The 18,307-nt window shown below is 33.9% G+C and overlaps 1 protein-coding gene across 1 annotated transcript in view; it reads left to right on the forward strand.

Annotated features, from left to right (window-relative positions):
* The window catches only part of LOC117102172 (myosin light chain kinase, smooth muscle-like), a 68,814-nt gene that overhangs the window by 18,274 nt on the left and 32,233 nt on the right, over positions 1-18,307 (forward strand). Inside the window, exons 5-6 of the mRNA XM_033242376.1 lie at positions 9,561-9,639; positions 12,630-14,413. Of these exons, the coding sequence (XP_033098267.1) occupies positions 9,561-9,639; positions 12,630-14,413 (1,863 nt within the window). The remainder of the gene's footprint in view (positions 1-9,560; positions 9,640-12,629; positions 14,414-18,307) is intronic.

Here is an 18,307-nt window from a genome sequence, read left to right on the forward strand (position 1 = left end):
AGGTTGGGAGATGGCCTTTTATGTATAGAAACATAAAAGGCGCAACTTGTATTTTGTTTAGATCCATAATTTTTAATATATTTGTAGTATTTTACAATACTACAAATAAGGAAGAACAAGAGTATTGTATAAGGTAAATAAAGTGTTGCGGGGGAAGAATAACTTAAGCCTGTTTATTATGCCTATTGATTTAGATATTTTGCTTGCAACATAATTTTGGTGTAATTTCCAACTAAGATTTTCATCAATGAATACTCCTAAAAACGAAGTATTTGATTTATGTTCTATAGGATTTTCATTAAAAATAATGCTAAAGTTTGAAAAATTTACTTTCTTATGGTGTGAATGAATAAAATATAGTTAGTCATTTGAATATTAAGTAGGAGCTTATTTGCATTGAACCACGAACCAATTTGTTTAAACTCATTATTATTATTATACGTATTGATCAAAACATTGAGATCTTCATTTGAATTAAAAAAAAAAAACGTAGTATCATCGGCGAAAAACACCAATTGGAGAGTGTCACTAATTCTAAAAAAGTCGTCAAAATATATTTAGAAAAGTAACGGACCCCGACCTTTGTGGCATCCCACAAATTATATCCCTCGTCGATGATTTGCATGATCCAACAGAAACAAATTATTTACGATTATTCAAATTACTTATAAACCATTTTAAAGCAATACCTCTGATACCTTATCTAAAAAGTTTGGAAATTAAAATTTCGTGGTTAAAAACATCAAAGGCTTTTGATAAATCTAAGAATAAAACTTAATAGAAATCGTTTATTTTCAAATGATTTATTAATGTTATTAACGAGTTCAAGTATTGCATGACAAGTTGACTGATTCTGACAAAATCCATATTGATGGTCATTTAAGATGTTAAATTGATTTAAATAAACAAATTTTCAACTATTTTTGAAAAGATAGGTAGTATGGATATTGGTCTATATTTGATAGTGTATCACAAGCGATGAATCGTCCGAGCATGATGACGTACCGGTATGAACCTAATTGTGATTTATTCCAGACAGACAGGTTTATCAAACAAATGCTTATGTTTTATTGTATAATATATGTGGTAGTATTTCTAAAGATTTAATATTTTTGCATTTTGTAAGGTAAAATGTGTACATACTAAAGGCAAACATATTGGAAAAAAGTATGGTTGTCACCCTTTTAAAATAATGTTATTTTGACTCAGATTGCCCCATAACAAGTCATTAGACACCAAATTTACCCCTTTTATCGAGAAGTGGAATTACTGTATATACCAAAATATTTAACGATTTTTGTGGCAGCCATCTTGAATTTCAAAATGGCTGACATTCTAGCTTTCTGAAACTATGCTCATTGGACTCGGTGAGCTCAATAACATACATGATTAGATACCAAATTTAACATTTTTTATCGAGCAGATGTGCAATTATATACCAAAATATTTGATTTTCGACGATTTTTGTGGCGGCCATCTTAAATTTTAGAATGGCTGCCATTCTAGCTTATTGAAACTATGCTTATTGGATTTGCAGAGCCCAATAACATATGAGAATACATCAAATTTACCATTTTTCAACGACAAGAAGTAGAATTATACTGAAATATTTGATTTTCAACAATTATTACGGCAGCCATCTTGAATTTCAAAATGGCTGCCATCTTCGATTTTTGAAACATGTCTCACTGAATTCAGTGACTCTTAGACACCAGATTTACCCTTTTTCGTGGAGTAGAAGTAAAGTTATGAGCCATTATCTTAATGTTGGCGGCCATTTTAAAAATGGCCGCCCAAAAAACATGTTCCGCCCTTTTTCATGAGGCTCACTCCCGCTAATTTTTTTATTTATACCCTAGTGAAGCCAAATCAGCAGAGAAACCTTGGTCCCCGAAAAATGGTCACGGGGGCCCTGTTTTTCACTATACTAGGCCGTTCTTTCTTATTTGTTTATTTCGATCTGTTAGTGTTGTAGTGTGGTTGAATTTATGAATTATTTCTGTTCTAATATTGGTGGGTTGGGGGAGCTTATGTGCAGCTACGTTTTTTTAAGGTTTTAGCTTTTCCGAAATATTAATGTCTGTGGATCAATTTTTTATCATTATTCTCGTAGTTGGCAGAGGTGGGGAATGGGTGGGGTTTAACTGTTTATCTGCATATTCTTAATTAATTTAAAAAGGGGTAAATTTAAAAGGGGAAAAGTTAACTAACCTAAATCTCTCACGTGAAAATTGAAGATAAAACATTTTTATTGTCCATTCATCGACTGTCCAATATTAGTGTTCGATTTTGTGCGAGCGAATGAAGCAAACCCGGTAAAAATGATAGCGACAGAAAAGTCCAAAACAAAGTTATGAAATAGTATCGAATTCAAAAACAGGGAATTGCCAAATATAAAGATTCCATTTACCTCCATGTACTCAGTCAGTCCCTAAATCAAATCGTCCATCAATATGAGATGAGGTAACACCATGAACCATCCCATGTCGAGTAGAATCTGCCCCATCTAAGTTAGTTTATCATTATGTTGGTAGTTGGTATGTCTGGCCGAATGTAGGTAAGAATGGCCCCAAAAAAAATGGCCCGGAAAAAATGGCCCCGGAAAGAATGGTCCCGGTAAAAATGGCCCCATATGACAGGTAGGTTAAAATGGCCCCAATGAAAAATTCGGTAATAGAAATGATATTTTTTTTTTAATCTTCAAATATTTAAATACTGTATAAGCAAGAATTGAATCAAGAAATAAAAAATGGCCCTCAATTATAACATTATTTTTTATTCAATCTGAATAAAAAAAAATACTTGCAAATGCACCACAAACCTCTTAACACACTGCAAACCCCATCTAAACCATATAATTATGATTGTAGAACTGTCTTTTTCTTTAAAAAAAAATAATAATTTGATGTTCATACTAACCCACTGTTTGTGGGGATTACCAATACACAGATTGAATTTCTGGAAAATTGAGATTCTGCATCCGTAAAATCGGCCACAAGTAAATTATTTTAGTATTAGTAAATGTATAATTTATGTTGATTTATTGATTATGTTGTTGCTATTTTTTAACATTTAAATGGGAAAAAAATAAAAAGTGTAATTCATGGCTTTTTATTTATCTTTGAATATTTTATCATTTAATATTATTTCTTACAAAAAGTAAAATGTAAATGGCAATTTGTTTGATGTTAGATTCTTTTTAAAAACTAAAAATTAATTATTTAAGATTTAAAAAAATGCATATATTGACTCAAGAAAATCAGTTTTAATACAGAATTTGATTATTGGGGAGATTCCTTTTAAAATCTAAATTAGTTAAGATAAAAAATGCATATAATGACTCAAGAAAATCAATTCAGAATTTGATTATTGAGGCCATTTTTACCTACCTGTCATATTGGGCCATTTTTTCCGGGGCCATTTTTTCCGGGGCCATTTTTTCCGGGGCCATTCTTACCGTACACCACTCTGGCCACATGTCCAGAGCCACAGCCCTCGGGCTGAGGTACCGCTCTTCTCTCACTGGACTTTTTGATTCCATTTCTTTCACTCCAGAATTCAATTCTCCTCTAGCAACAAAGTTACTGGTCTCTTATAGAAGAATAGGCTCCTCCTTGTTTGCGACTAAATAAATTCTATCGTCTGTTCTATTCTATCGTCATAAAATAAGTTCATTCTTATTGGTTCCCAGACCTGGGGTGCCTAAAGTCATTTTTATATTTTCAACCGGGACCCTCCCACCTCACCATAAGGCAATGAATGTGGTTGGAAGAGATACTATCGCCCCTAAGGTAGTGTTTTTTCATTTAATTGATTGTTAGTATCTACATTGCTATATGATATGAGGGTATAAAGAAAGGAATTAAATCTTTAAATACTCATTGGGAGGGAGACGTTTGAAGTATTTTCACATTTAACTCTATGGGGGTCACGGGGTGAGAGTAGATTTTGTGCTCTCGTCATTTCGCTTTATTGAGGCATGATTTCATATAATACTTTGATGAGGGTGGGTGTTGGACGGGGAGGGGCTTGTCAAATGCTTGAGTTAGGTTTTCTCAATTTGTACTTCGTTTTCTTTAGTGTACTGTATTCTGATTGAAGTTTTATTTTTGGACGCACCTTTATCATGTGAAGTGTGCCACTGTTTCAAAAGTGTAGTTTCCACATAAATTATCATTATCACAGGGCATAGCAAGGCCCTATCTTGCTATTATGGGGTATTACGTAACACACTGCACTTAGTCATGTAATGGGTTTACCACTCCTTGACTATACTAAAAATAATCCTTAATTACAGACTAACTATAATAAAAAATGAATACTAAAATATTAAATAAATACACTATTACATATATAACATGTTTAAATCGATTAATATATATATATAGGCCTGCTAATAATTCGGATATTCGGATGATAGGCCCACCATCGATTGGACCATAAAGAACGATGGTCATTTTATTCAGATTGGCCTTGTGTTTCAGAGCAACATAAATCATGGTATCGAAGTGACACTTTATTAAAATAATCAATAAATTTGATTTTTCAAGCCTATTATTAGACCGTTAGACGACCCAAAGAGAAAGTGATCCAAGCCGTAGGCCTACAATTATGGGGAGAATAATTTGTTGGCCGTCTATGAATTTTGGTAGTGTTTAGTTTATCATTTAAATGTTGGAAAGGCACCTTATAGAATATAACCAGGGCCGGATCTAGAGAAAAATCTTGGTAGGGCCCATGCAATGTGGAGCACGAGTTGGTGGGGGAGAGGTGGTGCTTAAATTTTTGGTTTAGAAATGCTTGAGAACCATAGAGAATGGTGAAATTTAAATCGAAAATTAGCTTGTATTAGAGTAAGCCTGTCGTAACGTGTTCTCTTATTTCTGAACTTCTTTCTTTTCTTCTCTCTTTTGTCTCTATATATTTAGGGCAGCTGCTAGCGCCCGTGCTTCCTAGATCCACCCCTGATTAATCGTTGCATGCAAATATTAAAAAATGTGTGTGCAAAATATTATAGTTGATTATATTGTTAAATAGCAACACGATATATTTTAAGAATGTAGGTAAGAATGGCCCCGGAAAAAATGGCCCCAGAAAAAATGGCCCCGGAAAAAATGGCCCTGGAAAAAATGGCCCCGGTAAAAATGGCCCCATAAGACAGGTAGGTAAAAATGGCCCCAATGAAAAATTCGGTAATAGAAATGATATATTTATTTTTAAATCTTCAAATATTTAAATACTGTATAAGCAAGAATTGAATCAAGAAATAAAAAATGGCCCTCATTTATAAAATTCAAGAAAAAAAAATTAATAATAAATAAATAAATAAATGCTGTAAAATACCCTGTAGTGAAAATTTAATTAATAAATCACCATAAAGAATATACATATTTGTGAACTAAAATAAATTGGTTTTTAGCTCCTATGAATAGCTCTGGGATTAGGTCTAAGTATTTTTTAAAATTATTAATATTATTAGATATTATTACTATATTTGCGGTCAATTATTAATATTATTATTATTATTAATGGCTCTGATGGGAGGCTCTAAAACATTGATTCGGCACCAACTTGCAGGGAATGTTATAAACCATTTTCGTCAACATCATGTAGTGGAGAAGTGTAACGATGCGCTAGGCTAGTAAACATAATACAGTACTGTACTTCAAAATCCATAAGTATTGGCTCGGGTGTTGAAAATATATCCACCGACATTATCATCGTGTAGAAAAACAAACCATTAAGAAATTGACCTTGTTAGAATAGAACTTGTTGAACGCTGACGTTCTTACAGCCTGCGACCACGCGGTGCTAATAATGATACAGGCTACAGTACTGTCTTGCCAAATAGTTTGAATTATTTTATGTTTAAGTTTTATATAGTTCTTGTTTAAGTAACATATTAATAAATATAGAATATAGGCCCTATGTACAAAACATTTCAAAGCCAAAGCAATTATTATCTGCTAAACAGACAAATAATGTTTTAAGCTGTCTCTTATACACATCTAGATGTGTATAAGAGACAGTTATTAGACCGTTAGACGACCCAAAGAGAAAGTGATCCAAGCCGTAGGCCTACAATTATGGGGAGAATAATTTGTTGGCCGTCTATGAATTTTGGTAGTGTTTAGTTTATCATTTAAATGTTGGAAAGGCACCTTATAGAATATAACCAGGGCCGGATCTAGAGAAAAATCTTGGTAGGGCCCATGCAATGTGGAGCACGAGTTGGTGGGGGAGAGGTGGTGCTTAAATTTTTGGTTTAGAAATGCTTGAGAACCATAGAGAATGGTGAAATTTAAATCGAAAATTAGCTTGTATTAGAGTAAGCCTGTCGTAACGTGTTCTCTTATTTCTGAACTTCTTTCTTTTCTTCTCTCTTTTGTCTCTATATATTTAGGGCAGCTGCTAGCGCCCGTGCTTCCTAGATCCATCCCTGATTAATCGTTGCATGCAAATATTAAAAAATGTGTGTGCAAAATATTATAGTTGATTATATTGTTAAATAGCAACACGATATATTTTAACATTGTTTACTTTACATTATTTAAGCCTATACCAAAATCAAAGCTATGTATTATTATAACGATTATGAACATTATAATAATAATTATTATTATTAATGCCATTATCATTATGATTTATTTTTATCATTACAAAATAATAATAATAATAATAATAATAATAATAATAATTATTATTATTATTATTATTATTATTATTATTTCATTATTATCAAGGATCCCTATGAGTCCATATGAGACTAGGCTCGCCTTCTAATTGTTATCCTAACAATGATTTTTTTTTCTTTCTCTTTAAGATAATTGTTTGAATGAATGTAATTGCAATTGATAAATAAAATTGAAATTGAGAAGTTACTTCGTAACAATGGAATTATCGTACTTTGTAAACTGTCTCTGTTACTTCAAAACTTGTATTAATAATAGTTTGGTGTGGGTAGGCCTTATGATAATTATAAACCAAGGGACTCATATCTGTCACAATTTTTAATAACCCTTCAAATGCTTTTGGATTAAATAAAAACTCGTGATAATGATTGCGTGGTGTGAGTATGGTTCCGGTAGGTCAAAAATCAAATGTCTCGCATTTTTTAAAATTTTCATAACACTACAATGAAGTTGACATCAAATAAATATAACACCTAAAATATAGATAAATAGATAAATAAATAAATAAAAATATAAAAATAAACAAACAAGTTAATAAATACATACCGTATATTATAACCTAAAACATCCCAATAACTTGCGACTAAAAAAGACTTGCACTGTAAAAGGATGTCAATATCAATATAATACGAAACTATCATACGTAAGTATCAAACAAACGCTTAAATAAAATTGTGTAAATAACACTTCAGGCCAATAAAATTGGTACCCTCTCGTTTAATGCGTCTCACGTAAAACATATTTTATCAACTCTTTTTGATATTTATAAGGGTTGGCATTCCAATGCTATGACGATGTAGTCAAGGTCTTGCTGCGTTTCAATTCAGTCTGTCACGGGTCTTAGCGTGTTACCTCTGAAATAGCGTCAGTACATCAGTACATGATATTTGACAACGACATTGGGAATCTGTTCAGAGATACATTATACACCGTTAATGTACCATGATTCCATCTTTTACAAGTTAGATATCTAAATACAATAGGCCAATTAGTAGTATTATTCTGTAGTCGAAGATCTAAAAATTACAATTAATTCTCCCCCTCCTCCTCCTCTTCTTCTTATTTATTAATATCAATCATCATTAGGCCTACCACTATCATCATCATCATCATCATCAACAACAACAACATATCAGTATTATTATGCTTAAATAAATTAGCTTACTTTGTCTATCCATACTGTTTATGTTTAGCTTCACATTCACCTGAAGAAGTGCACTGTGTGCACGAAAGCTAGTGTACTGTCAAATAAACAAGTCTTTAAAGTAGTAGGACTACTAATGTTTTTTGAGTGTTTTTTTCTAGTATCATTATAGTTATCATTGCTATGTGTCATTTTACCTTATGTAAAAACAAGTATGCTTAAATATTGACATATCCATACGGAAGGCCTACTGATAAATGATGGGATTGATCAATAATAGCATAAATACGAATACGTGCTTAATCAGGTTCATTAAATTGCAAACTTAATATTACAAATATTTATGATCTTGTATTACCACCTGTTGAATAAAATGTGACGTCTTATCTGCAATAACATACCGGTTCCTATGGTGAGGCAATGCTGCCACATCGTGATATAAAAACATCAGCAGTACCTAAATTATTTGTACAAACAAGTGTTGCTATGGTAACTCTAAGACCAATATTAACTTCTAAATTTATTATTTTAGATTTATAGTCGTAGAACTATGAAAAGGATTTTGGAGTGTTGGCATGTTGTTTGGAGAGAATCGGATAGAGCATGGAAAGATGTAGCACTTAAATCCGATGATCTCAAAACATGCTTTGCAATTAATCTCCAGCAATGCTTTAAAGTCAGGCTCCGGAGGAAAAAAAATATGTTGTAGAACTGATTTTTCTAAGACAGAAAAAAGTTGTTTGACGAAAAACTGGGGAACGGTGAATGAGATACAGATTTTTTAATATTTAAAAACTGGGGGAATAAGGTGTAAAAATGGGCAGTTACGCCCCTTTTCCCCCCAGTTTTTAAATATTAAAAAATCTGTATCTCATTCACCGTTACCCAGTTTTTTGGCAAACAACTGTTTTTTGTCTTAGAAAAATCAGTTCTACAGCATATCAATTTTTTTTCCTCCGGAGCCTGACTTTAACATCATGTAGTGGAGAAGTGTAACGATGCGCTAGGCTAGTAAACATAATACAGTAACTGTACTTCAAAATCCAAAAGTCTTGGCTCGGGTGTTGAAAATATATCCACCGACATTATCATCGTGTAGAAAAACAAACCATTAAGAAATTGACCTTGTTAGAATAGAACTTGTTGAACGCTGACGTTCTTACAGCCTGCGACCACGCGGTGCTAATAATGATACAGGCTACAGTACTGTCTTGCCAAATAGTTTGAATTATTTTATGTTTAAGTTTTATATAGTTCTTGTTTAAGTAACATATTAATAAATATAGAATATAGGCCCTATGTACAAAACATTTCAAAGCCAAAGCAATTATTATCTGCTAAACAGACAAATAATGTTTTAAGTTATTTTCGCCAGATCTCAAAACTGTACTCTTTAATTCCAATGTAAACTTTTACGAAATATCGGCATAAATCAGGGAGTTAATATTATACGTTACTATTAAACATTTTTTTTAATCATAGCTCTTTGTTATATAGCTCAGTGACCCCAAAATAAAAATGGTATCGTCCATGTTATCAAATTACGTTCCAAGAGAGTAGTAACTCCCAAGCTGAGCAGCTCAAATCACCATTCCATTCCGTTAACAGTGCTCTCAGATTATACAGTACCAAATCCATTTTCTACGGAAATACTACTACCAGCTCAGATGCATTCCGTATCAACTAGGCATTGACTCTTTTTCAACTGTTAATATTTTATTTAGAATTATCGGATGAAAGTGGAGGAAATTTTAGTAACGAACAACTGAGATTGCAGGAATTTTCAGCAGACAAAAAGCAAAGGTGAGTAGCAAAAGAAACAAAATAGAATAGCTCATAGTCATCACCTTACTTTTTAGTATATCACATGGTAAAAATTAAAATTATACACTTTTAAAAGCCTGAATTCCTATGTTGTCACACCTTGAAAACTGATGTGAACCATTAAAAATATTCGCAGCAGTGGTCTGCAGAAATTGATCCTAAGTAAGTCCATTCGTGACTGATTTTTTTTTTAAGTCAGAAGCTCCGAAGGATGGCACTGTTTAGTTAATGCACTCTTCGAGGGTGGTGAATATCTAGGATTGTATTTCAATCTACCTCAGCAGCCTACTGTTTTATATTAGTAACATAATGCGCTTCCGAATCAAAATCAATAACCTGTTAAATCGGCGTACCAGCTCGAAAAGAAAAATAAAATTATGGAGAATTTTCCTATGATTAATTAACTTGGTCCTAAATATATTATATTAGGCTCAGGCCTAGCTCACTAACTATCATCATAGTTCAAAAAGATTAATTTTACAGATGCTGTAATTAATTTTCAATCTCAATATCATTACTGATACCGATACTAAATAGGCTTGCAAACCGGTTTACATTGAGGCAAATTTATTAGTGAAACTAAATTTATATTAATATAGTCCTGGTCTTGTAAATCATTGGAACCATGACGTTTGAAATTAACATTATTTCAACACTTCGAATGCAAACATCTATCTGTGTTATTATCTGAAAATTTAAAAGACATTCACTTGCAATTTAGAAATTATGTATCATTAAATTTATCAGCGCAATTTTAATTTTTGCTCATTAATAAAAATAATAAGGGTATTATTCAATTTTTGCTAATTCGGAAGCAATATATGTTTTTCATTTAAAATTTTGATTAGCAATTTGAATTCCATTTCTATTCCGTTATAGACCTATTAGTATTAGGCCTACTTTAGCAAACATCATAATGATATACTCTTTATCTTTAGGAATGTTAAGAATGTGATTATTGCTAGGGATCATCTTAACATTTACATTTTTTTCTTTTGATTGTTAGGTGGAAAATGAGATAGAGTAATTATAGTTTAGACCATCACGAGGATGGGATCTTATATTGTTCTTAATTTTTAATTAACTTCAGCATAAGTGTTCTTAAAAAATAGATTCTTATAATAAAAAAAAAAGTGTATACACATTCATTTCAAAGTTATAGGCCTACTTATGTTTGAGATTCTGATTTTGTTTTTAACTAATATACATAAAAACTACATATGTTACAATAGACCTTTAATGTGACTGCCATCTTAAGGCTCAGCGTCAAACAGCCCTGTCGTTATCTTACGATTCTGATCCATATTTAGTCATAACCGAGCCTATAATTATGTTTTGGGTTGCCGTTAGATAAAATCCATTCGGGAGCGTGCATGTTGTTTAAAACAGCGTGTTTTAATTATTCGTTTTGTTTTGATTTCAAACGTCTACATTTTTTTTAACGCCATGTATCCGAAAATATTAACGATGACTTGTGCCCAGATGTGAATGCGTTTGCTGAACATAATAGATATTTCGGAGGCCATTAAACAGGTTTGGATATTTTAAAGCGCAGTATTTACGTTAATATAGGCCTACTGTGTGTTTTTTTTTTGGGGGGGGTGTTTGGGGTAGTAGGTTTCTCTCCTCTTCCCAGTGGTGGCGCTTGTGGGTAGGTGCGGAGACCAGAGCCCGTCTGCTCGACATATCTCAACGAGGATGAAAATGAGAATTGCGACCGGACAGTCTTATCCCAAACTGATGACCGTCATCCCCGATCTTCTATCTGGCCACTATACAACTATTTGTCAATACAAACTATTATAACCCCGATTACACTTAAAAAAAAAATATGAACCAGTAAAATTTTACCCAGGCTCAGTGTTCTTATTTTTTGGCCTATTTCAGGCTCAAAATGTTCTTATTTTGTTCTAAATTAACACACCTTTTAAACAAAAAATTATTTAATTTTATGGCAGTATGCACTGTACTGGAATGTAGGTGATGAAAGTGATCCCACTAAAAATGGCCGCCAAATGTCAGATAGGTACACCTGCTGTACTGTATTATAGAGGGTATTACAGTCACACCTACTGCACATAATGCACAGATTTAATATTTTGGTTTTTAAAAATATAAACCTTATTTGAAATTTTACCTCAGCCTCAATTTGTTCTTATTTTGTTCTTAATTTTTAAGCAATTTCAGCCTCAGTGTTCTTATAAAAATGTGTTCTTATAAAAAAAAGTGTACTGTATAACATCCGGACAGAAAATCGGCAAGAAATCATCAATGAGAAAATCCCCCTAGAAAAGAAGGGAGCATCACGAACCAAGTTGTAAACGTGGGGAAATACCACATGATACAAAGCTTGCGTATGGGCACTTTGGCATATGACGTATGCTTCGACTTTCTTTTCTACAGTTGAATTCCAGTAGAGAAAAAATAAAAAGTTACAAGCTCAAGAAACCCTGTTTTTTGTATAGCACACATTAATTTTCCAAGTTTAAATTCTAAAATCATAACACTGTATAGCGGTATCATACTTTGTGTGAACGTCATCCTCACCAACCACGTGCGTTTTGTGTTCCTGAAGCTACTCACGTGACCCCGAGGACCGAAAAAAATAATCGTTTGTTATTGTTATGAGGGAAGCAGATTCTAACAGGCGTCAAAAATTGTTTGTGAATGAATATAGTATGAAAAATTCGTTTGAGTCGGCCCTGAGTCGGCCGTATTTAAGGCGGCCCTGGGCCGACCTAATAAGTGGGATTGTCATACCTAATATTAAGCTACCATAAGGTATGCCTTCTACAATACTGCTAGTACTATTCTACAATCGACAACAACCTTGAATTATGTTCTGTTATAAGTGATCTCAACACAGGATCTAATTGTTGACACACAAACATGTTTTTTCATGTGCAAATTAAATTTTATAGGGTTATTAATAATAACATTGTTCTTTCTTTCATCTTCCTTAACTGTAGTTTGACTGGCGCTTGTGCTGAGACTGAAGGGCACTCCACATCCATTACCGGCACCTTACACATACACGAAGGCATATCACCCACAAATGATCAGCAAGCTTTTATTTATACATATAAATCAACCAACACTGACAACTGTGGTATTTTAGTCGGTGATGATTGTGGATCGAACTTTGAAAAGAACAGGTCTACATCGAGGAAAAATTTTTTCTCAGCATCTAATCAATTACCAGCTACTGACGATACTAAAGGTACCCAATCACCATCATCGAACTTTCCCTCAAAAAATTTAGTCGCATCTATAACTGAAAAATCCCTTGTATCACAGTGGAAAGCCTCGACTGCTAAATCGAAATCACGCCGCTATCAGGTTTCAGCAGGCAGGCAAATCCCAGGTAGACTATCAACAAATATAGTTCGAAAATTTTCGGCTATAGAAGCTGAAAACAAACAAACAAATACGAAGGATAATAAGTCCTTGAAAAAACTAGATAGTGAAAAGAAAAGCCATACATCTAGAATACCAGTCACTCAGATTACGCGAGTAAAGCCCGCAGATTTGAATGGAATACAGACAGCTTCAACCAAGTTATCAAGTGTTTCTTCAAACAGATCATTACCCGTTCCGTGTGTTCAATCTGCGTCGTCGAAGGAAACAATAACCAACAAGGAACAGACAATACCACACAGCAGAAGATCATCAATTAAAAGTCCCAGCCAGAGGTTATCGTGTGGCCAAGTTGGTGAGATTTCTTCAAAACTTGAAGAAAAGCCAATTAAGGACAAATCAGCACATAAGGTCCAAAGGAAAACGATTAAAACAAACAAAGACATATATGAATTGTCAAAAAGATTTTCATCTGCAGACCGAAGCAAGGACAAAGGGAGTGCGGGGTATTTGAAATCTGAAGAAAAGAGTAGGCCTAGTACTGAAACAACCAATTCAACACCAAAGATAACACGGCACATAAACAAATCAAAAGCTGGTGTAGAATCAAGGAAAACACGTATTCCAACTCCTCGGTCTAGGATTCAAACTCCTCCATCTGGACAGGATAAAATTTCTAGGGCCATAAAGAAGGACGAACAGCCTGTGCCATCTACTGTTTGTTCAAGCAAACTAAATTCTCTGGGAGAAGCCTCATTAAAAGATACACTTAAATCAAAGAAAACAGACACAACAACTAAGCAAACTCTTGGAAAAAAGGTTTCATTGTCCCCGAAGTCAAACATAGCGTTTGCAACTAGAAAGCTTCAGGAATCAAAGAAAATGGCTAAAAGAACTGTAACAGCTATTGATATATCTTCCGGGCGTAAAGGAATTGGAGCACTTGCCGCCAAGTTCGAAACTAAGAGTAAGATTGATACTCCTTCGATATCTAATAAACCTATCAGAAATGAACCATCGTTCGCTTCCAGGTTTAATGAAAGAGTAAATGATGATAAAAATAGGAATGATATAAAATCAAAAGGCGTTTTAAATTCTCGTGTGAATAAGTCACTAAAGCCGCCTGCATTTGGGGTTAGACCAAAACAAGAGTCGAGCCGAGTTGGGGGGAAGGCCGCATTTCATTGCACTGCGTTTGGAATGAGCAAACCTGATGTGACATGGATTTTCAATGGGAACGTGCTGGAAAATTCAAAGCGACACAAGATACACGTTGACAAGGGTATTTATTACCTAGAGATAGTTGATCTTGTACCGGAAGATGGTGGGACATATATTTGTAAGATGGAGAATGCTGCTGGAAGCGTTGAGGCATCGGTAGAATTGACTGTCAGAGGTGAGTGTAAAGTTAACCTTTAAATTGTAAATTGTTAGTATATAAATAATTAATTTATTGGTCACCTGAAAAATGTTTGTCGTTAAGTAAAGTTGCAAGCAATCTCACACACTTGTAACAGAAAGCCATCATTAAACTACAATTTGCTACTATTTTGTACAGTTACCGTTTACTAAAGTGCTATTACTTTGGCTTTGAAATTGTATATGTTTTGGGCAAACAAACCGTAACTGCCTTCGCGAACTTTGGTTGTGTGTTTCAAGTTTTATTAATGTAAGTTATCGTCGATATATTGAATTTTATTAACCATTTTACAAATGTAAGAAACAGTAAAGTCTAAATTAAACCAACTTTTCATCCTTCTTATTGTTATCTGATGTCTGAAAATACTACAATACTACAAATTAAAAAATGTTAAATTTTATGAAAATATTTACTACGATAATTCTATCTAAAAACATCGTTTCTATTAGCTATAGTAGTTGTACTATCAAAACATTGCGGTTTTTGCTTCCAGTTGAAACACTTCTGCACACTGTGTCAGGTGGAAAATATTCGTTGTACGTGATTAAATGGGACAGGGTAATAATTATATCACGACTTGACATTAGACTTCAGCATACTCTCACGTAGCGCCATGATCATTTTGGTTTTGTTGATAGATATTGTAGTCCTTTAATTTCTTTAAAAGCCCATTGCATCCCAAACACAAAATACAAAATAACCGAACTACACTTTGTTGTATAAGAACACAATTTGAAAGAATATTTAGGCTGAGATTGCTCCAAAAGAACAAAATAGGAACAAATTGAGGCTGAGGTAAAATGTCGAACGAGTTTAAGGGAAAAAAAACAACTAACAACCAACAAATCAAGCTCATCACATACAGTAGCGGCAGAATGTTTAATACAGTACCGTACATCAAAGAAAGAAAGAAAGAAAATGAAAGAAAGAAAGAAAGAGAAAGAGAAAGAGAGAGATAAAGAAAGAAAGAAACCTAACAAATCTTATCTGTACCTTATGTGTACTTTATCTGTAATACCATAATAACAACAACAAAAAAAAAACTTCTGAAAAAATGTATTTCCAAAGCAGTCATGCTATAATCAAATCTTATACAAGATAGACGGGGATTATCGTCTCGTTGGAATCAGAGAAAATTCTTGTAATTTTCTACCGAATGCCTTGTCTTATGTAAGTTGATAAATTTGAACGCAAAGACGTGTACCTGCATTGTCAGCACTTTAATTTCCCGCATCTGTTTTAAATGGATGAAATGATATACAAAAATAATCAAAATGGACAAAATATTACCTTTAAGAGTCGATGCTTTCGGTACCGTCGAAGTATCGTCATCAACCGTCGATTGGAGGTCACTCGAAGTCATGTGACCTTAGGTGTTAGTAAGTAAGTAAGTAAGTAACTTTATTGCTTATCTTTTATAACAGAGGCACAACCGTAAAGATGTGCAACAATACCAAAATCAGTAAAAACTTAATTACTGTGATAAAATATAGTAAGAAAATACTGCGGTAATATAATACTAGTAAACAAAACTAGCAAAGGAAAGTGATAAAACTGACAGTCAGGGAAATTCTTAGTAAAAAGGTGAGGTTTTGAATTAAAATGCTAATTTTGGCATTTTTAAAATTTTATTTGGAGGTGTATCCCATGAGCTGGTGCAGCAACAGACAAGGGCCCGAGCGCCGTATGTGACGGTTTTAGTCGTCAGATAATAAACTAGGCGGTAGTCAGTAAAGTTTGTAATTTAAGTGGCTGTACATGTATGGTGTTACTACTATTATTTTAGTAAACGCAAGTTTCATTGACCTTTTAGCAGAAAAGTAGTTATTGGGTAAAGTTCACAATATTTGTTTCTCAAGGAATAACCAATGGCGGATCCAGGAATTTGAAATGGGGGGGGGGGCGGCCCCGCATAGGAACATTCACAGATGGAGGGCCTAGGTCATCTCAGCACCATGGTTGGGGCTGAGGTAAGCAAATGTATGACTATGTTACTAGATGGTACTCTCAAACCTTAAATTTGAAATATTATCTTCTTTTTTCTTCTCCATTTAAACAAATTTATTGTGAGGCTGGGCCCCTTTGAATCTGCCACTGATTTCAAAAAGAACATATTTCAGAGGAGACAAGAGCCCCATTCACTTTTATTTTTTTCACTTCATTTCATTTCTTTAGGCACGAGAGCCAATGATACGCCAGTAAGTGAACTTAATCACTGTCCTGCGTGGCATATCCATTTAACAACAGGGGACTTAATGGACCAGTACACACCCCCTACTCTTCTCGAAGGATATACTGGGTTCTTTAAAGTGCACACGAGCCAAATGCGTACACTGGGCCTACTTTTTTTAAGTCCTTATCCGAGAAGACTTGTTTCACCACTGGAACCATTGGCGAGTGAGCCGTTCGAACCAGCGCCGATATTAGAGCTGAAGGCTACGGTGCCCCTGGTTTAACCACTCGGCCAATCTCTACCCAACTTATGTAAAATGCTGATTGTTTTTCTGTGTGGGATGGGCCGACCAATCAGTATTTATTAGCCTTAAGCTTGATGACACAGATGAACTTGAGAATGTAAAATCAAATATTATTTATATAAAAAACCATCATGTTGGTGAACTTGATTTCAGAATAAAGGAACCCACCATGGACATGACGATACGTATTGATCAGTTTCAAGTAAAACAGTCACGCTGATCCACAGTAAACCAGGTCTCAATTTTATGCCCATGATGTCGGCCTTCTTTCCAATGGCGAAGTCGCAAAGTTCATGCGTTTTTGTTTCTAATAACATTGTGTTTGGCCATGCTACACAATGGATATGCAGGAAGATTTAGTAAAGGCCTAAGAAAGGCTGATTTAAAACTTTATTTATTGTCAGAAAATGGAGCCAACTCATCTCATTGAAAAGGTGGAAAGTCACCAAATCTCAGTTAAGACAACGGAAATAAAAAAAAAGATGACATAAAATAGAATGGAATACTAGAGCACAGTCTACTCATTATGCAACATTTCACTGGCTCTTAAAAAAGAAAAAAAAAATGGTGTATTATGTCTACACATTATTCATAACGCGGCGCTTACACCGTTGCAGCCAAAGGTCGCCAAATCCATTCAACCCTTATGTATTAGACTAAAAAGTATCATTGGCGCTTACTTCGTAACAAAATTATATATTCCATCAGCCAAGCTAAGAAGTCCTTCTACAATGAACGTCTTCAGAACCTCAAGATATGGCGAGCCGAGTTGTCATTTAATCATAAATAGAGATATCTTAGTTTTAAATAGAGATATCTTAGTTTTTAATAGAGATGTCTTAGTTTTAAATAGAGATATCTCTGTTAATAGAGATATATCTCTATTGAAAACTAAGAGATATCTTAGTTTTAAACAGTGATATCTCTGTTAATAGAGATATCTCTATTAACAAAGATATCTTAGTTTTGTTTCCGGTGCAGAGCAATATGGGAAGAGTGTTCATACTATCGGCAACTGAGGTAAGTTAGCAAGAAAACGGTTTCAGGCTCCCCAAAGTAGGGGATTACTCAACCGTATAGACAAATGACCTACTCCTACTAATGAAGATTTATAGCCCAGAGTAGCCAGTCTCTGGCCTTGATGACTTTGTACATTTCCTTTTCTTGATTGTGATTCAGTTCAGTTAAGCCTATGTTTGTTTCAGTATACCTCCATGGTTTCAGGATCCCTGTATTTTGAGGAACAGCTTTGTTTTATAAAAAATTATTTATGATTTCTCACAGATTACACTTTTTATTAATCAATGCATTCACCCATCTAGATACATTTTATTCATTTTCATTGGCTCAGGCTAGTGAGATCATAGGCCTACATTCGGCTGATTAGCCCTTT

The sequence above is a fragment of the Anneissia japonica genome, unplaced genomic scaffold (genome assembly GCF_011630105.1).
Source record: "Anneissia japonica isolate Jap-2015-1 unplaced genomic scaffold, ASM1163010v1 scaffold287785_len535756_cov143, whole genome shotgun sequence".
NCBI classification, from domain to species: domain Eukaryota; kingdom Metazoa; phylum Echinodermata; class Crinoidea; order Comatulida; family Comatulidae; genus Anneissia; species Anneissia japonica.